Raw genomic sequence first — 20,875 nt, forward strand, 5'->3', positions numbered from 1 at the left:
TAGTTTTAAACTGGAAAAAGTATGAGGAGAATTAATACCCTGAGGGATGGTGCTTAAGTGGGACTCAGTGCTGAAATGTAGAGAGCACTTTTACAGCCCCAAAAGTGGAAGAGGCAGAAGTATTTCAACCTTCAGCTTTGGCTTCTCTGAATAACTATAAAAAGAAAAATCTGCCCCTGCCAAGATTGAAGCAGTAGCTGTGCAGCAGGCTTGCCTTCTGGGTTAAAGCTGGTGATGATAATCCTACAGCTTGCCAGAGCTGATGTTGCTGAACAGAAGTAGTGCTCTGTGGAGGGGTTGGGGGAAGCCCCCATCCCTGATGTCTCCTCAGGGAAGTATAGGTTGTCTAAGAGTCTTTATATGTCTGATGTGAGCAATTAACTTAACATGCCTGTATTGGGAGAAGTTAGAGCTACAGCTGGTGGTGCAGAGGTTCAATGCTGCCTTCTTTCTAAGAAGTCTGGTTTTGGGTGACCTGGCAAACACTTCAAAGAACAAGTGTGAATTGTTCCACTTCACTCATCATAAACTTGTCTAATCAAAACACTGAGCTCTGCTGCAGTGACCTTAAGTATACTTGACAAATACTAAACATACCTATATTTTATATGGAAGACGCCACCATAAAGGCAAGCTGAAGCAGTGTCTTGTGCTCTCATTTTCCCCTTGCACAGAATAGCTTAAGAGCAGAAGAGGAATGATAGTTACCATTTCTAAAGCTACCAGACAAACAGTGCTTTATGAAAGCACTTTATGATTTTATAAAGTCATAGGCAACTTGTCACAAAAAGAGGCTGAGTAGAAAAAAAGTGTGAACAAAACTAGTGCTACATTAATGGAGTCATTACACATAGTACATTAGAGGATAGAATCAGTGATAAACAGAATATGTACAAAACATTTATTCTCCACATTGTTTTTTAAAAACAAACAATTGCTTGTTCTTGACATTTCAGTATATATTCAATAGGACCCTAAATTCACTGAGAATTATTAGCACAGAAGTGTAGCTGAGGTTAAAACTGCTAAAGTACCTTTCCAGTTCCATCATAAATCCAGACAGCTCTATGTATTTTTTTTAAAGGTTAAAATAACAACAGCTTTTAAATCTAACATATTGAATGTGCCTCAATATTACTGTAACCTCTTTTAAGCATCGGAGAGATGAAAAGCAGAACAATTCTGTTAACAGCTGCTATTTAGCACAGAAAGGAACAAAACAACATAAACTGCTCAAAGTATCCCACTGGTCATTTGTAAAGCCCCCTTTCAGTTGTGGCTTTAATACATCGTGTTACAATTATGCTGGAAACTTTTAGTTTTCCAGAGAAGTTGCATGTTTTAGCTCTTGGAAATTCCCTACTACCTCATAGGCAATGAGAAACACTGAATAATTGCTGTCACTGTTGTCACAGGATTGAAGGATTGATTTGGAGAAAGGGGCAATTGAATTAATTGTAGTTTGCCAGTGAAACACTTTGAAGCTTTCTATCCAAAGTGTGCATCTAGCAGTAACAAATGCATACACAGGTGAAGTCTGGCCTAAGTTGCAAGTAGACTTCTTGAGGATCTTTTTTCCCCCCACTTATATTTTCTCCTTTAACATGTTTTGGTTAAATGAAAACATGAGGCAACTGGAGATAGTTCTAAGCTCCTTAAAGTTTAGAACTCTCATCTCATTGGAGAAGTTGATCACTGAAACATTACGCTCAGATGCACTTTGAAGTCTTATTCAGTGCTCTCTTGATTCTACTAGCTAATAGCAAGCTGAACTACACACACAGCACAGATATTTACATGACAGAACTAGTATTTACAGTCATATCTTAGATATTTCTTATTCCTCCTAACCCACAGATATTCCTCTGCGGTTTTCAAGAACCTTAGCCTTTTTCTTCTTTCTCTCTTGCTCATGTTTCTCCCGCCTTTCTTCCCTGAAGGGGAAAAAGAGACAGACCACATGAAATTATGTTAAGGCAGACACACAAGCAACCAAAGGAATCTGACCAAGACCTAGCATCCATTTAACCAGTGTGCTGCATTTGCCAATAGCAGGCAGAGCAGTACTGGTTTGGACTGATTTCAGACACTGAAGCAAAGACTTCTGCTTAGATATACAGGTCTAACATTTAAGGTAACAGCACATCAGTATTCACAGCTTCCTCCAAGGGGAAGGCCAAACTTCAAATCCTAGAGCTGGTAGCATTCATAGAATAAGAGCCTGTCAGATTCAAAGCTGCCCTCTTTGTTGGCCTCCCTGATACCAGACTACTGGAGGCAAAGATCACTTTAATACAAAAGCTTTCTTTGCATATTTAAATACTAAAAAGGAGTCACCATATTATTTTAAGTAACAATATTCATAGAAAGCCAGTGGTGTACTAACCTTGTCTGAAGATGGGGCTGTTTGTAGTCTTTCTTATATGAAGAGATGTTGCTGCCAGGCTTATTTGGGACAGTATTTTCTGTCGATTCTCCCCAAGGTTTTAGTCGTCCTACAAGTGCAGGGAAAAAAATGATACTATTGAATCACTAGTTTTGTAGTTGTACGCTTAACTTCTTGTTGTGAGTTTTATACTGGCTAGAGTGCTTTTTGCTGGTCAACTCTAAGATGAAATAACTCTTCAGCTGTACTATCAGTTTCACCTGCTCATTACATACAAGTCATTTTTCTGTAAGTAGTAGCAGGTGTCTGTACTTAAAAGCAACACTCAGCACACAAAGTTCAGCTTCTCACACAACAGTATGCTTTAAAAAACTAAACTAAAAATAACCTTAATTGTGTGAGGAATATGTTTCCTGTATACACAATGGAATACAAGGATGTTTATTCTTACAGACTTTTGGTCATAAAAGATTCAGTAGGGAGGCTCTTAAAGCATACGTTAAATAGAAATCTAACGTTAGTCCACAGACTATGTGGGAACCCAGACAGACAGGGAAAGGGATGGGGAAAAGAGACTGAAAACTTCATTGTCATGGTTTGTGTCAATGCCTTTTAGGCAGCTGAGTAGAAGGGATGTGACCAACACAAACTGCGCAGGATCATAGTACCTTTATGTGGCTGATACCGAAGCGGCCTTGAGAGACTTGCTTTGAGATCAAATGTCTTCTTGGTGCTTGTGGGTTCTGCAGGGTGAGCTGAAAACTTGAAGGGGGTGACAGCTACAAAAGGCATCAAGATAATACCATACTTAATTATAGTAGCAAGAGCATCACTGACATAGCTAGTCAGAAAGAACGCATGAAGACCACCTTATAAGTATCAAGACCAAAGAGCCGCTAAATGGTACCGTCTGCTACCTCTAGCAACACAGTTGCACAAATACAGCTCACTTGAAACGGCAGCTTTCAGGTCTGAAGAGAGCAAGAGTTGTAGAGTATTATCCCTTTTGCTCTGATTATGCTGTACAGTAGAATCATAGAATGGTTTGGGTTGGAAAGGGCCTTAAGATTATCTCATTCCCACCCCCTGCATGTATACCTCCACATATTTTTCGGTCCTTCAGAACAAATTGTGTTTGCCAGTCTCTGTGCCTATTTGGAACTAAGTGGTTTTCCCCATTAAAACAAGAAGTGTTCTAGAACACACCAGCTTCATCAGCAGTGGGAGTTTTCTTTCCCCCTAAAAAAGATCAGTATTGTCATACAGCAAGACAGGCAACTCTGCATTCTTGACCTGTGCCACTGTACCTGTGGTACATCAGTGGTTAGGTAGCAGACCTGTGCTAGTGCAGAAATCAGTAACAATTAAACTTCTGCTTTTTCTCACAGAGCTTTAGTTCCTGAGTTACTCAGGGTTGGTAAAGCTGATAATAATAGGTTGTCTTAAAACACAGCTAGAAGCCTGGTACATATCAAACCCACAAGGAGATTAAGACCTCTGAAAGGCATCAGGAGCTCCTCTCGCCACACACAGGATCTCCCTGTGCCTGTTAAACAAACCTTTAGTTACATAGCCCCTGAAGTCCCTATAAGATTTTTTTATCCCCTTTTCTATAGGTAGCTACTACTTAAGTCTTAGCACCTGACTTGCTTAGTAAAGAAACTAAGGCAGTTTCTAAAGAATAAGTCATAAATGAGAGAATTAAGTTAAACCCTAGGTCTACATGACATTAGACTATAAAAAAATTATAATAATTCAGTAAGAGAAAAGTCTTGACCTGAAAGAGCCAAATATTCACCCTCGCCTTTACCCTTTGCTGCAGTCGGATCGTTATTTCTTGCATTTCCTACACTGGTTTTCTGACTTGCTGATTTGCAGCTCCTGTGGCTCTCAGGTGTGCACATCTGCAGGTATGGAGACATTCTAGATGGAGTCTTGGTAAGGGAGCGTTTGTGCTCATTATCTTTTGTGGCTTCTGAGAACCTGAAAGTTATTAATAAGACAAAGTTAGTAATCTACAAGGAATAGAAGCAACATGACAGAACACAGAAGGTTCTGTGTTCTATTTTTCTTACAGGTAGAAAGTATAAAAGATATTCATAGCTTCTGCATAAGCCACATTAAAAACTTTGCTGGCAATTTTCAAGTTATGAGCCATCACTGATAGCAGAAAGTAATATTAGGAATTAATTCAGATATAAAGGAGATGATTAGCTTCCCTGACAAGAGAGAAAACACATTAACAAAAATAATTAGGCTTGGCTGGTTTAGCAGACTGAAAGCTGAAAGAGATGCAAGATTCCTCTGCCAGAAGTCGAAATGTAAGAATCATGGTTGTAACAGCACAGTAAGGCTGGTTTAAGCTGGGCTGAACATTAGTAACCAGAATCAGTCTCATGTAGGTAATGCTTGGAACAGAAGTAATGAAGTGAAATCACAGCACTGATTATTTCATGCTTATCACACCAAATAGCTCACTGGTGGGTCTGGTTGGTTCTTTTTACCTGACGTTCATTTTGGTTGTTGAAAGGACAGAAGGGTTAAATGACGATTTCTTGGATAAAATACTCTGACTGGTGTTCAGAGAACTGCGCGGTGAGTGACGGCGGTTACTGGGGGTGCAGGTGGTGGAGAATCTGCCTCTTTCTGGATTTGGGCTGAATAAGAACATTTTGCTGCTGGTTTGTTTCTAGGGAAGAGCAAATCCCAAGTTAGAAGACTGCTAAACATTCATCAGAAAAGCAGCTAAGAGAAAGGGAAAATAGTGAATCAGATATGCACAGTCTCCTCAGTTTTCCTCTTTCTTTTCTTAAAAACATAAGTACTTTAATAAAACTGATCTGAAAACACATACCTTAGAAGTGCTGCAAGGAGTGCCTTTTTCTGATGCTCTTAAATTACTTGATTTTTTGGTCAGCACCTGCCAAGAGCAATTTGTCTTAAGTATATGTTGTTACAATGCACAGCTTAGAAAGAGAAACGTAGTTCAGGAGTTTCAGTGTTTACTGTTTCAATAAGGACTTGGCAGTGCAAGGTTAAGGGTTGGACTTGATGATCTTAAAGGTCTTTTCCAACCTAAGCAATCATATGATTCTATGTCCACTGACATATTTATTCATATCTTCATTGATACATTACTGACACTCTCAAAGAGGTCCACTAGCAGCTTTCACCCATGCAAGTGTGAAATACAAGAACTGAGAATCAAGGCCACTGAGAACAACATATCACATGTATTTTAAAGGACAGTTATATGCAGTCATTGGACAATGGTGCTTTAAAAGAGGAACTTTAATATTAAGCTCCTACTCTTTGAAAAACAACCCACCCCCTTGGTTAAACTCTGCAGCCATTCAGACAGTTGCAAACAAAGGCTTCAGGAGACCCTCCACAAAAGTAATCATGAAAGAATTAGGTTTTACTGAAAACTGACAAGTTACTTGTTGGTTTCTGTAACTATAACCATACACTATTAATATATATACACTTATGACTACATAATAGCTATCTATAACTAGTTATATAGGACTGCAGTTAAACTTCACTGACCATCACATTACACTGCATGTACTTGCTCCTCTAAAGAGACTCTACAAGGCTTTTACAGGGAGGCTCTGGAAATCAAAGGATAGGGGAAGAATGTGTATCTTCCGGTGTTGTCACTTACCTTGACTTCATGGAGAGAACTGCTGCAGGTTTCAATAATTTTCTTTTTCCTCTCAATGTAGTCAGCAATTGATTCCATTTTCTTGAAGTGAGCCTCATGCAACTTCTTAAAGTCTAAGAAGTTCCAAAAATAAGAAGAGTCACATGTCTGACACAAAAAAATATAACATAACCCTCTAATTGAAGGTCGGGTATACCCAGGTAACTAAACAGTATGAAATAGAATCCACCTCACCAGCTACATCGCCAGAGAGCTGGTGCATGCTCTGGAGAATCACAGAGTGGTTTGGGGTGGAAAAGACCTTTAAAGATCATCTGGTCCAACCCCCACATTCTGCAGTTAAAGAAAAAATATAGATACTTCTATACTTTAAACGAACTAATGTATTTTATGAAGTGATGAAAGTGAGCTAATACACAGTAATGCAGCCCAAAGGTGGCGCTTATAAGGTAAAATTAAACAAGCAGGTGTAACAGCACATCTTCCTGCTCTTTGTGGTTTTGATAATCATGAATGCAAGTATAAGACCCAAAAGACACCTAAGTGGTTGATAACCAGTTTTATAACATATACGTGAGTCATTTGCTACTATGAACTTACAAGTTAGCAGATAAACCTTAAAGTGTAACTGTTGAGAACTTTTTTCTTTGCGTGCTTTTTAAAGAGGAAATGGTTTCTTCTTCAGACAGAAATGGAATTTGGGTTGTAAAAAACCCTTCACACACAGACACCACATCTATTTCTAAAGATGGTAGGGTAGCTTACTTGGTGTAGTAGCCTTCATTCCTTTTTTCCCAGACCTAGATGCACGGCCTGCATATACAGGGATCTTCCCTCCTCCCTTAAGAGCATCACCTGAGACAGTAAGGCCAGACAAAATCATTTTTTTTTTGACCCTGGTCTCCTCAGATAAGGTGCTGATCACCAGACAGGCCACAGCAATCTTTGCAGACACAACAAAATAACCAAGGGTACATTTAAAGTAGTACAAGTCATTAAACTTAGTTTTTGGAATTTCCTACTTACATTCACCTCCAGCATTTTTAGTAGAAGTCCTCTTTGGCTGTTCTTTCTGAGCAGTACCCATCCCTGTGCTCTCAGTAGCTCTCTTTTTAGTTACTTGTTCCTCAGTTTGGAATACCTTCTGTCCCTTTCCTTGCTCACCCAGAGGCACCTCATTTTCTTTCATTTCGAAATGCACCTGCAGTTTAAACATACTTCATTTAAATACTTTGTTCCAGCTGGATATAAAGAAGAGCTGTTGTTCTGAAAGCAGCCAGTGGAACAGGCTCCACCCTTAGAGGTTTTCTATATCAGATTAGATAAAGCCTTTAGCATTGTGGTCTAACCTCATAGTTGACCCTGCTTTGATTGGGAGACTGAGCAAGAGACTTTCTGAAGTCCAACCTGAATTAACCTGTGAAATACTTACCCTGTTATTTCACAGAACTATATCAGAAAGCTTTTACCTGCACAGCTCTAACATGTTAGTATAAAGTTACCTTTATTGACAAACTTAATTGTTTGCAAGTAAAAATTAATTCCCTGGCTATGTTACTTTTTACTATTGTAGCTCTGGCTACTGTACAAGTGTCTAACACTGACAGATTAACACTCCTCATTTCTTATTTCCCTTCTCTCATTCTAAATCAGGAAAAGTTCTTTCACATTAGTTCACCCACTAAGTGCATGTAATGCTAAAGAAAAACAATTCCACCCCATCTCACACCGAATCTTCCCCTCCCTCAGCCTTACAAGCCATGAATAAAGAACCCACTGAGAAGAGGGGGAGTTAAAAATTATAAGGTTTAGGCAATCATCCAATTCCTGATAATTTTTTTTTCTATATAAAGAGAGAACAGCTTTATTTTTAGGTAAATTCTGAAACTAGTCTAATGTTCAGAACACTATAATGAATAGTGAAGGGTCTGGATTATCACTTCTTTCTTAGAAGAATATAATTTACTTCTGTGACTAGCGAGTAGTCTCTGTTCGTTATAGAATAGCACAGTCAAGATAGACAAAATCAGTACTACAAAGTACAGAAAACCAGTACCGGAATATTTGCATATAAAAGTCTTACATATACACACACACATAGGCACATATATATAACATTTAAACCAGCTGCTAAATGGTGGTAGGAAAAAAAATCAAATGAGTTTACATCATGTTGAAGAAAGGGGACAGCACACAAAGCCAAGCAATGTGAATCACCTCTTTCTCATGAGAAAGCTCTGCACTTTCCTCACTGGTGTTAGTATCCTCAGTGGAGTTCCTCTTTTTTCTGGTTACTTTCTTTTCTTTACCACATCTTCTTGTAACAAAGGCCACTGAATTTGGCATCATTTCCTCCTCATTGTTCAGTTCATCTGATTTGATGACACCAGGTGCACTTTCTTCAGAGTCCTATAGCAGAAAAATACTGTAATGTGGAGTAGCTGACATGAACATCAGTTAGATACTCCAAAGAGATAGTTTCCATTTTATTATTGCAAGAAGTATTTCACATAGAGGAAAAGCAGTAGCATGCATCTAACAGTGTAGTGATGAAGAAATTGGCACTGTCTAGACTTCCCTAGATATCAAAGCCTATTATTTGAAGGCTTTAAAAAGAAAGCTTAGAGTAATTTTATTATAGAGCATTTTAGTAAGAGTCTATAAGACTAACACTATATTTAAAATCTGACTGCAGGATGCTGTGACCCTCCCAGGTTCATGTTTCTGTGAAATGCTCTTCACCAAAAGAAATACTCAGAGGCACTTCCATACTTGTTATAGTTAAAAATAAGATCACAAGGATTCTACCAGCTCCTCAAACCTTTAAAAAAGATTTTTAAAGGAAGCACTTAGAGATGTATTTTAGAAAAAGCAAATACCAACTTACTTGCTATCAAAAACTTAAAAGCCATCACCATAGCCAATGAAATAATTCAGTTTACAGAAGAGAAGACTTAAAAGAGAAACCAATACATGAAGAGACAAATAAAGGAAACATCACAATTGTATCACTCTCATTATAGTGTCCGTGTAAGTAAACTGTAGTAAATGCAAAATGCTTTCCAATGAATATCTAATCCCTTTAATCTAGGCATGTAAAACGAGTAAGATGTGTTCATGTTTGGTACTGACTATCACCTGCAGTCACAAAGGTAAGAGTTAATATCTGCTCAATGGAAATGTAAATGTTGGTTTTCACAGAGAATAACTTTGTACTGATGCTGAAAAGTACACTGTTCATTTTGGCAGCTGACAGGAAATCAGCTTTAGGTAGATAGGAGGCCACTTAAAGCTAACAGCAGCACATCTGTTCCCATCAGTACCAGAGTGTATTAAACTAAAGGCACCATGAGGAAAAAAAGGTATTTTTATTACAATTCTTATGATGGTAAAAATTAACTTTCAGTACATGCCCTGTTCTACTAATCACAGTTAGATCTATCTCTTACTAAGAATGGCCTATTTATCATCCCTTACCATATTTGCACTTTCTTCTTTTGTTCCATCAAAGTGTTGCTTCAATGCTTTCAACAGTTTGTCTGCCTGGAGAGAAACCGAGACAACATATGAACCAAATACCGCATTAAATCATCAAACAAAACATTGCATAAATCCAAACAGTGTCCTATCAATTGACCCAGCAAACAAGCAGAACAGTTCCTGAATCCAATGGAAGACTAAAGCTTCATCCAAGTCAGTCAAATTGCTTCTACAGGCAGCTGAGAGCGGCCTCACAGTCACAGGCCGTGTTCATCGTGGGGGATTTTAACTTCCCTGATGTTTGCTGGAAGGACTACTCAGCAACCCAGCCACAGTCCAGGAGGTTCCTCCAGTGTGTGGATGATAACTTCCTCATGCAAATGGTGGATGAGCCAACCAGGAGGGGAGCGCTGCTGGATCTCATCCTCACTAACAAGGAGGGTCTGGTCAAAGCAGTAAAGGTTGAGGGCTGCCTTGGTTGCAGCGACCACGAGATGGTGGAATTCAGGATCTTGTGTGGTAGGACCAGTACAATAGCAAGTAGAATTGCAACCCTGGACTTTAGCAGGGCAAACTTTGGCCTTTTCAAGCAATTGCTGGGGGAAATCCCATGGGCAAGGCTGCTTGAAGGTAAAGGGGCCCAAGATAGTTGGTTGGCATTCAAGGATTGCTTATTCCGAGCTCAAGATCAAAGCATCCCGACACTTAGGAAGTCAAGGAAGAGGGCCAGGAGACCTGCGTGGCTAAATAGGGAACTGCTAGGTATGCTCAAGTGGAAGAGCAGAGTTCACAGGTCATGGAAGGAGGGGCTGGCCACTTGGGAGGAATATAAGGCTGCTGCTAGAGGATGTAGGAAGGCAGCTAGGATGGCTAAGGCCTCCTTAGAATTAAATCTGGCGAGAGGGGTCAAGGACAGCAGAAAGAGCTTTTTCAAATACATGGCAGATAAAACTAACACCAGAGGTAATGTAAGCCCACTGGTGAACGGGATGGGTGCCCTGGTGACAGAAGATACAGAGATGGCAGGGTTACTGAATGCCTTCTTTGTTTCTGTCTACTCTGCCGGAGGCAGTCCTGAAGAGCCCTGTACCCCTGAGACCTCAGATGAAGTCAGGTCACTGGAGCAGTTTGCCTTAGTTGATGAGGAACGGGTTAGAGACCAGTTGAGCAATCTGGACATCCATAAATCCATGGGTCCAGATGGGATGCACCCGCAGGTGCTGAGGGAACTGGCGGAAGTCATTGCTAGACCACTCTCCATCATCTTTACCAAGTCTTGGGAAACGGGAGAGGTGCCTGAGGACTGGAGGAAAGCAAATGTCACTCCAGTCTTCAAAAAGGGCAAGAAGAAGGACCCAGGTAACTACAGACCGGTCAGCCTCACCTCCATCCCTGGGAAAGTGATGGAACACCTTATCTGTGGTGCCATCTTAAGGCATATCAAGGATAAAAGGGTTATGAGGGGCAGTCAACATGGTTTTACCAAGGGGAAGTCATGCTTGACCAAACTCATAGCCTTTTATGAGGAAATAACACGGTGGATGGATGATGGCAGAGCGGTGGATGTGGTCTACCTTGACTTCAGCAAAGCATTTGACACAGTCTCCCACAGCATCCTCATAGCTAAACTGAGGAAGTGTGGCCTGGATGATCAGGTAGTGAGGTGGACCGCGAACTGGCTGAAGGAGAGAAGCCAGAGAGTTGTAGTCTATGGGGCAGAGTCCACTTGGAGGCCTGTATCTAGTGGAGTGCCTCAAGGGTCAGTATTGGGACCAGTATTATTTAATATATTCATCAATGATTTAGATGAGGGAATTGAGTGTACTGTCAGCAAGGTTGCTGATGACACTAAGCTGGGAGGAGTGGCTGACACGCCAGAAGGCTGTGCTGCCATCCAGCGAGACCTGGACAGGCTGGAGAGTTGGGCAGGGAATAACTTGATGAAATATAACAAGGGAAAGTGTAGAGTCCAGCATCTGGGCAGGAACAACCCCAGGTTCCAGTATAGGTTGGGGGACGACCTGTTAGAGAGCAGTGTAGGGGAGAGGGACCTGGGGGTCCTAGTGGATGGCAGGATGACCATGAGCCAACACTGTGCCCTTGTGGCCAAGAAGGCCAATGGCATCCTGGGGTGTATTAGAAGGGGGGTGGTCAGTAGGTCGAGAGAGGTTCTCCTTCCCCTCTACTCTGCCCTGGTGAGACCACATCTGGAATATTGTGTCCAGTTCTGGGCCCCTCAGTTCAAGAAGGACAGGGACCTGCTGGAGAGAGTCCAGCGCAGGGCAACTAAGATGATTAAGGGAGTGGAGCATCTCCCTTATGAGGAAAGGCTGAGGGAGCTGGGCCTCTATAGTTTGGAGAAGAGGAGACTGAGGGGTGACCTTATTAGTGTATATAAATATATAAAGGGGCAGTGTCACGAGGATGGAGCCAGGCTCTTCTCAGTGGCAAACAATGATAGGACAAGGGGTAATGGGTACAAACTGGAACACAAGAGGTTCCACTTAAACTTGAGAAGAAACTTCTTCTCAGTGAGGGTGACGAACACTGGAACAGGCTGCCCAGGGAGGTTGTGGAGTCTCCTTCTCTGGAGACATTCAAACCCCACCTGGACACATTCCTGTGTAACCTTATCTAGGTGTTCCTGCTCTGGCAGGGGGATTGGACTAGATGATCTTTTGAGGTCCCTTCCAATCTCTAACATACTGTGATACTGTGAAATTGTGTCCCTGCCTGCGGCAGGGGGTTGAAACTAGGGGATCTTTGAGGTGCCTTTCCAACCAAAACCATTCCCTGACTCTAAATAAAAGAAAGTGCTTAAGGCCTCAGATAAATACATAACATATCCACAGAGACACAAAGAGAGTTTTCCCTGCCCAGCTTTCTTCCTGGTTGCTTATTTTCCAGGAAATGTAATTATTCAAGGATGAATGAGATTGTTTTTAGCAGCACTACATAAGCGAGCACATATCAAATATCTGCACAAACTGCTTTCTCACCCAAAGTACATGCAAAGCATTCCTCTTCTCACCCCGTGCATCCATTCAACAGTAACAGCAGTAAAATAACAACAAAACCGTGCTGCTGATATTTTAGGCTACGAAAGACTCTTGGGAAAGGGCAGCATAAAATCAAACCAGAACTAGAGGTTTAAGAACAAAATAACTCAGAGCTGAAAGCCCTGGGCGAAGCCTTTGTCCTGGCAGCACAATGAGCCCCCTTGTCCACTGAAGTGGACAAGGATCTTCTTTCTTTTAAGGCTCTATGCTTTCTCGCAGCGGCAGTGCGGCAGTGCCTGCCGCGGGTCAAGTACCCACCAGGCGAGGGCAGGGCACGGGCATCACCATGTGGCTCTAGAGAAGAAACACCGGTGAGCGCTCAAATCCCTCTTTCTTAACTGCAGCCGGTAAACAAACACACGCACCCTCGTCCCTCACGGCACCCTGGTGTTGCTATTCTTCCGAGTCTTAAACGAACGAAACGAATCCTAAACACAGCCGCCCACCGCACATCCCCTCCTTAATCCCTCCGGTTAAACGGAGCCCGCACAAGCAGCGGTTCCTCTGGGCCTGTGCCCGTCACGAAGGCACACGGGCACAGCTCCTCACCCCACGGAGGGAGTCAACGGCCGGGACCTTCTTCCCGGACGAAGGGACGCTTCAACACGAAGCTGCCACCGCTCCCGAGGGCCAGGGCAGCGACCCCAGCAGTGCCGTACCCAAAACCAACGTCCACGGGGACGGGAGTGTTCCCCGCACTACAGCCGCTCCCTCAGCTCCCGGCCGGGCAGCGCGGGAGCCCCATCGCCAAGGCCCCTCGATAAAGGAAGTGCGAGAAGCCGGGGCTCCCCCTTCCCGCCCACCCCTCGCTCAGGAGGTGCTGCTCCCGCCCTCACCCGCAGGTTGGCCTTGAGCCCGGCGGCCTTTGCGATCTGCTGGAGCTCGACGTATTTCATCTCTTCGAGCCGCTGCCGCAGCGGAGACGGCGCCATGGCAGGGCACGGACCGGCCACCGCCTCAACCGCCGCGCTTCAAACCTCGCGCCCAACTGACGCGCCGCGCCTCAGCCCGTCCCCGCCGTTCGAACTTGCCCTCCGCGCCACGCCATTGGCTGGGCGAGGTAAATGGGTTGGGACTAAGGGCAGGGAAACCGCCAATAGCGGCGTGGCTATCGGGGAGCGCTTTGATTGTTGAAACGCGATAGGCTCTCCGAGGCGAAAGGAAGCCCCGCCCTCCCCCGCGTGATTGGGCGACGGAATGACCCGGTGCGGCCCACTTCCCAATAGTCTCAGGCGATGAGGATTGACGCAAGCATTAACCAATGGCAGCGCAGACCGGTGGAGCGCGCTCCAATTGGGAAGGCGGGCGAGGCGCTCGAACGCGAGGCGGGAGAAGATGGCGGTGCGGCGGCAGCTGCAGGAGTTGATGTGCGACTCGCAGCTCAGCGGTGCCATCGTGGTGGAGCGGCAGCCGTCGCCCGTAGCGGCCGCGCCGGTCCAGGTGTCGCCGCCTTCCTCGCCGCAGCCCGCGGGGCTGGTGTCGCTACCGCGGCGGCAGGGGCTGCTGCTGCTGGAGCCGTGCGCCATGTTCCAGTGCCGCGGCTGCTGGGCGGTGCTGAGCGACTCGCTGCAGCTGTGCGCGCACGAGGAGGGGCAGCTCGGCCTCCTCGTCTGCTACAGTCAGTGCCCGCCTCGGGCGGGGGGTGCCGGGGGGCGGTTGGTGCGGCGGGTCGGGGTTTCAAGGGTCCGTCTTTCTCCTCAGGAGTCACCAAGGACGTGGTCTGGGAGGACTCGCTCACGATCGGCCTGGAGGGACCCCTGCTGGGGTGGTGCGTAGTTCGCCTACTGCTTCGTCCGGGCACCGGCCTGCCGGGAGCTGCCGCCGCGGGGCATTGAGCGGGCTGGGCTGGAGCTGGGCTGGGGTGTGCTGCGGGGATGGGTAAGATGCGGAGCGCCGCTCGTAGCCGTGCTTCACCACTGCGGAGCGAGGGAGGTTCTGAAGGTGCAGCTTCCGTGTGGTCAAAATCAGAGGTTTCGCTGCTGTCCTTGGTGGAGAGGAACGTTTGAGCAGGCAGCCTGGCCTTCAGGGCTCTTCTCCCCTAGGTCTGTTACCTAAATTAAAGCATCTCTCTTCGGGGTTTGGCTGTTCGTTGTTTTATATATACATGTATATATATGTGTGTACACACACACTATTTATATATATATGTATAAAAAGCAAAATGTATGTATATATATATATACACACTCTGAAAATTATCAACTTCTACTGCTCTGTTCACAAGGCTACAGTTAGCAACAGGCTTGGTAACTGGGATGAGGCTGATGGGAAGGTTGTAAATGTCACCTGAGGACTTACAGAACCTGTAGTTTGTTTACATGGCATTTAAAGGGTATTTTAATAATTATAGGGCCCAGGAACTTTTAAAATATAAGACTTGCTTTTTATTTTTTCCTTTTTCTTCCCCTCTCTGCACGAGGCAATAATCTGTTTTATCAGGAGGAAATGTCACATCTATGATCTGGCACAGGTGTTGTTTTACCAGTTAAATCTTGTTTGAGTACTATAGCCTAAACCATTCTATGATAATAAGACATCTGTTTTCTTCTTTAATTGCAGCTTCATTTATTACAGAGATTATTTCTTGCACAACATACCCAAGCGTTTTACATTCATGTTCTCTGTATGTAGTGTCTCCTTAAGGAGAAAGCATTATTATGCCTCAGTTTGCTGTCCTAATAGAACTACAGATTCGCTCTCCTCTCACAAGCGTGCTCTATCCATGGTTTCAGAAGCTTCTGTTTAATACTATTTTCCCCTTGCTCCTTTTAGTGCTTACAACACATTGACCTGTCAGTTGTGTGGCTTGATCGTGGGCTTCATTCTTTATTCTGCCTCCAGAGAGCTGGCATATCTCCGAGGCTTCTTCTGTTTCTTCAAGGACAGCATCATCTGGTGAGCACGCTCTGTTCTTATGCTCAGTGATTTCATGGCAGTTTGTAAGTCATTACAACAGGGTGTACAATTAATCTACAGCTCCTTTCGACTGAGTGCATTGATGTGGGGTTTTAATATCCTGTATTTTTAATTGTTGGTGTTGGCCTGACTCCATTTGTCTTCAGTGGCCCCATGTAACATTGAGGTTTAAATGTAGTTGTTTGCAATACTGAAATCTCCTGCACTTCCAGATTCAGTAAGCTAAAGTAAGGTGTCAAAGTAGTTCCATGATAGACTGAGGACTTGGCTATAGTAAATGGAAATTACTTATACTTGGTGATGAGAGGATTTTATGATTTCCAAGTAAAACCATTGTTACGTTTTTAAACTTTTCATAGTGTATTGACTTATTTTGGCAACAACTTTGTATCTGCTTTAAAATAATGTTAAATAATCCATTTAAACAATTAAGTTCAACCAAGCCAAGTGCGAGGTCCTACACCTGGGTCAGGGCAATCCCAGGCACAGCTACAGGTTGGGCAGAGAAGAGATTCAGAGCAGCCCTGCAGAGAAGGACTTGGGGGTGTTGGTCGATGAAAAAATGAACACGAGCCGGCTTCAGTGTGTGCTCGCAGCCCAGAAAGCAACCGTATCCTGGGCTGCATCAAAAGGAGCGTGACCAGCAGGTCAAAGGAGGTGATCCTGCCCCTCTACTCTGCTCTCGTGAGACCTCACTTGGAGCATTGTGTGCAGTTCTGGTGTCCTCAACATCAAAAGGACATGGAACTATTGGAACAAGTCCAGAGAAGGCCACGAGCATGATCAGGGGCTGGAGCACCTCCTGTATGAAGATAGGCTGAGAAAGTTGGGGCTGTTCAGCCTGGAGAAGAGAAGGCTGCGTGGAGACCTCAGAGCAGCCTTCCAGTATCTGAAGGGAGCCTACAAGGATGCTGGGGAGGGACTCTTCATTAGGGACTGTAGTGATAGGACAAGGTTAAAACTTAAACAGGGGAAGCTCAGGTTAGACACTGTCCTGGGTTCAGCAGTAGCAGTCATTTCTCTCCTTCTTAGTAGCTGGTGCAGTGCTGTGGTTCTGACTTTCAGCCTGGGAACAGCGCTGATAACACCGATGTTTTTAGTTGCTGCTCAGTAATGTTTACTCTGACCAAGGACTTTGTGAGTCTCATGCTCTGCCAGGGGGGAGGGGAAGCCGGGAGGAAGCAGGGACAGGACACCTGACCCAAACTAGCCAAAGAGGTATTCCATACCACAGCACATCATGCCCAGGATGTAGAACTGAGAGCAGTTACCTGGAAGGCCCAGATCGCTGCTTAGGTCGGGCTGGGTTAGGGTTAGCGGTTGTATTCTCTTCCCTTGCTATTTCCCTTATCATTATTATTATTGGTGGTAGCAGTAGTGATTTGTGTTACACCTTAGTTACTAAACTGTTCTTATCTCAACCTGTGGTAGTTACATTCTTTCGATTCTCCTTCCCATTCCTCCAGGAGAGGGGGGAGAAAGAAGCAGGGGGAGTGAGCGAGCAGCTGTGTGGCTCTGAGTTACCAGCTGGGCTTAAACCATGACATATAAGGAAGAAGTTCTTTACTGAGAGGGTGGTGAGGCACTGGAATGGGTTGCCCAGGGAAGTTGTGAATGCTCCATCCCTGGTGGTGTTCAAGGCTGGGTTGGGCAGAGCCTTGGGTGACATGGTTTAGTGTGAGGTGTCCCTACCCATGGCAGGGGGGTTGGAACTGGATGATCTCAAGGTCCTTTCCAACCTAAACCATCCTATGATTTTAATTCAACTATGGGTGTTTTAACTGCTTTTCTTGATGTTTCTCCTTTTGTTTTCCAGTTACCTCTTGAAATCCCAAATCATAGTAGAAGCTTCTAAGATGATTTTTCCTCCTGAGACCTTATGGGAACGACTTCAGAAAGTAAAGTTTCTACATTAATTTGCATGGAAAATATTAAAAAAGATTATTTTTTATATAAGTCAAAAAATATGGATACAATTACTTTTTAAGTGCACAAGATGGAGGAAGTACTGACCTTTAACACAGTGACTGACTTCAATGTGTAAGACGTGGAAAACATTTTCTAGAACCACTTATCTCCAAAACATACCCAGTTCTAGCTGTTTGCTTCCAAAGTGTGTTATCCTTTTATCTCTGTACTTTGAAAAGAAGCGTTTAAATTGGATGTGTTTTTCTGTAACTTGGTTAATTGTTGTCTTAGTATATTGTCTGTCTCATAGCTCAGAGTTACTGTGTGTAGGAGACAGACAGTGTATCCAGTATTCACATGTATTTAGTATTCACATTAACTTGTTTCTTTTTAGCTTCTGTACTAAGCATGGAAATGGGCCCATAGCATTCCTTAAGTTTTGCCCTCCTTAAAGTCATCTTCCAGTGTCTGACTATAAGATCAGTGTTTTTATAGGTCAAGTGAGGCTAAAATGCAAAAATCCTATGCAGGCAAGACTTTTAAAGTTGAGACACATTATTTTGAAGTAAAACAATAGTACTTGATTGCAAACACAAATCATGTAACTATGGGGAGTTTGCTTGTTGAGTAGAACAAGAGCAAGAACCTGGTCTTTGCTTTTTGAGACACAATGTCAGCAGGATTTTCCTCTTGTGCTTTTGATGTGTTAACTTAAACCCCGGGCTCTGGAAATGGCATTTTTGAAGGACTGTCCACCTGTTTTCCTAAGCTAATGATGAAACAGTCTGTCCTCATATTGTCAAAGAAGGTCTCTGGCTGTGTAAAAACAAGAGTTAGGGAATATTGGATTGATTGTGAAAAGGTCCCAGCAACTCTGTCTCCTTGAGTATTTCCATACATCCCTGAAAGGGCTATGCTGCCACACATTCATCTGTCTCCTTGTAGCACAGGCCTGATTTGGGTGCCAGTTTTGGCTGTACTCGACATGCAGTACAGAGATTAAAGCCCAGTATAATTTTGTGTCTTCAAAGTCAACTGCTTTTCAACCACTGCAAGTGGGGTGCAGATCATTCAGAGATCCAGTGTTAGGGTATTGCTCTGTAGTCTTACTACTCTTAATTTTCTCTTTTTTTTCTAGCTGAAGGAAAAGCTCGTGGAGAGCCACACACGCGTAGAATCACTGATGAAGATGCTGAAGGAACTGAAGGAAAAAAACAATGGCCAGAAAGGCAGAGCTCTGCATCAGATGCAGCTGGGCTACTGCCAGGATATGCAATAGTCAGGGTCAGCTAATAATACACCATTTCAAGAACTGCTGGAGTTGTTTCTGCATCTCTGCTGAGTTAGTTCCTTATGATGAACTAATGCACCAGAACAGCTTTGAGGGTTGATCTGTCATGTTATCTCTGCACAGAAAGAATTGATGCTTAAGTGCATCCCTTCAGTCTAAGAGAAATACCTGAAAATCTGACATCTTTAAGATATGCTTGGAAAAACGAATAGCTCACCCGTGCAGCACATCACTCTCCAAGACAGTATAACAGTGATTCTCTCTAGTGAATTCAGGGGGAAAATCAGGCTTTGAAAAAAAATTAGGTTTCTGCAACATACAAAACATACTAAGATGATATTCAAGAGGAGCTATTATAAACTGAACATTCTTATGGAGATCTAAAGTGCTTGTCCTACCCTTTCATAGAGATACCATGTTAATGGCAGCCAGTTGTTGCCATTAGCTACATCTGGTACGTGACGCACTACTAAAGGGTCTCCTGATCAGTTCTTTTAGACTTGGTTCTGTGTGTGGCCTGCAAAAAGAGCAAGCTAGCATGGCCTTGAAGCTGCAGAGTGCTTGGTGCATGAATCTGCAGCAAGTGGCGCAATGCTGGCTGGAGCACAAATTTTTGGATTTCAAATTCCAGGGCAATACATGTGCCAGCCACCAGTATTTCTCTCTGGTTTTAATGGGTGCTGCTTTTTTCCAAACATCTAGAAAGTAATTTGATGGAAAAGAAGGAACACCCATTGGTTTTATGACAGAATATCTTTAACCTCAGTTCTTGGTATTTGGAAGATAAAAGGTCAGTTTCCTCTCCCTTTTGTTGCCTAAAGGACTGATGCTTTAAACCTTCCATAAAGTTTAGTAGTTGTATGTAGTAGTCCAGAGAGGACTGTATTTACTTCATTAATTCTAGTGATGCAGTTTTCCATCCCCTTACTTCTGCTTCCATATATGACTGGCAGATTGCACTCCCCATTGCTGCTACTGCCAGTACTCCCTGTATTTCATGGTCTTAATTGTTGTATTTCTGAAATAACTCTTGTAGTGGGCTTGGAGCAGAGAGGACAAAACTTACTGTAAAGCACCTCAGAGGCTTCAGGTGGCCAGCCAGTACCTGCACTGCTACTGCTTTGTCATTGAGAGTTCAGATTGTCTCAGTTCGTTCTGATGAAGCAGTAACTTGGAATACCATCAGCCATTCTGCAGAGAGAAGAGGGATGCTCTCTGTTAAATGTTACTACTGTATGCTATATAAATGGTTTTATTGTTAGTTTTACAAATTTGATGTGCGTAAGTGCAGAAATACAGCGCTATACAGCACTATATACAGCTAAGTTCAGGATATCAAAAGTACCTACCCAAAGTAAATGTTACACTCTTGTTGAGATCTCTTTCACTGCTTGTAATGACAAATGGTAACTTCTCTAAAATAAGCGCTATCCTGAACCCTTCATTGGAATGTTGTTCATAAGAGTAGTCTCTGTATATATGCATGTACAGTTCGGATTTGTTGTATTTGATTATTCCATTATTAAGAACAAAGACATCTTTACGGTTGTGTTGTTTTGTGTCTTCTGCATTGTGTTATGGTCAAGGGCCTGTTGGTCTTTAACTGAGGTCTTTTGACTTAAGCTCATTTGGCGCAAGCATCTCAGGTAGGTGTTTTCCATTGTAGAACTTCACCTTTGTGTTACTTTCCAAGTGACAGGCCTTTTGTTTTTTCATCCATTGACAATGGGCCTACTCACTTTTGCCCTTTTAGTCTGGTTTCTGCATTGAGACAGTTTCTTGCTGTATACTTTACATCTGTGCTCTGTATAATAGTGCTAAACTGTCTTGCTTCATTTAGCTAAGTGTCCACCCCTAAAAGGAAAAGCAAGCTGCCAGTTACTTTGGGTTTTTAGTATTATCTGTACATCTGCAAAGAAAAGAATTTGTAAATAAAAGCTGAAATTCAGAGATGTATTTTGTGCAGATCATTGATGACTCATGAGTCATAAACCCAATTCTTTTCTTTAGATGACTTTTGCAGAAAAACCCATCAGTTTATCTTGCTGAGTCCTGGTTCATTATGAAGCATTAAATTAATGGTTCCTCACATTACGTAGCATGAATTTAAACAAATAATGAGCATGTGCTAAATAATAGCTGGGAAATTTTTAAACTATATTAATCTT

The 20,875-nt window shown here is 43.2% G+C and overlaps 2 protein-coding genes across 2 annotated transcripts; one reads left to right on the forward strand and one right to left on the reverse strand.

The window, feature by feature from the left end:
- Nucleotides 1-1,846: 1,846 nt before the first annotated feature.
- NUSAP1 (nucleolar and spindle associated protein 1) lies at nucleotides 1,847-13,524 on the reverse strand (the record flags this gene model as incomplete). Its single annotated transcript, XM_080617544.1, has 12 exons — nucleotides 1,847-1,934; nucleotides 2,387-2,495; nucleotides 3,055-3,165; nucleotides 4,185-4,369; nucleotides 4,891-5,075; nucleotides 5,241-5,306; nucleotides 6,054-6,166; nucleotides 6,819-6,908; nucleotides 7,080-7,254; nucleotides 8,271-8,462; nucleotides 9,531-9,596; nucleotides 13,429-13,524. 12 exons carry the CDS (start codon nucleotides 13,522-13,524, stop codon nucleotides 1,847-1,849), a joined length of 1,476 nt encoding a protein of 491 aa, XP_080473670.1.
- A 403-nt stretch (nucleotides 13,525-13,927) lies between these two features.
- On the forward strand, nucleotides 13,928-18,783 carry OIP5 (Opa interacting protein 5; the record flags this gene model as incomplete). Its single annotated transcript, XM_080618318.1, has 5 exons — nucleotides 13,928-14,210; nucleotides 14,294-14,360; nucleotides 15,365-15,487; nucleotides 17,325-17,406; nucleotides 18,555-18,783. 5 exons carry the CDS (start codon nucleotides 13,928-13,930, stop codon nucleotides 18,693-18,695), a joined length of 696 nt encoding a protein of 231 aa, XP_080474444.1. The 3' UTR covers nucleotides 18,696-18,783.
- Between the last annotated feature and the right edge of the window lie 2,092 nt (nucleotides 18,784-20,875).

This window comes from Psittacula echo (assembly GCF_963264785.1).
Source record: "Psittacula echo genome assembly, chromosome: 5".
In the NCBI taxonomy this organism is placed as follows: domain Eukaryota; kingdom Metazoa; phylum Chordata; class Aves; order Psittaciformes; family Psittacidae; genus Psittacula; species Psittacula echo.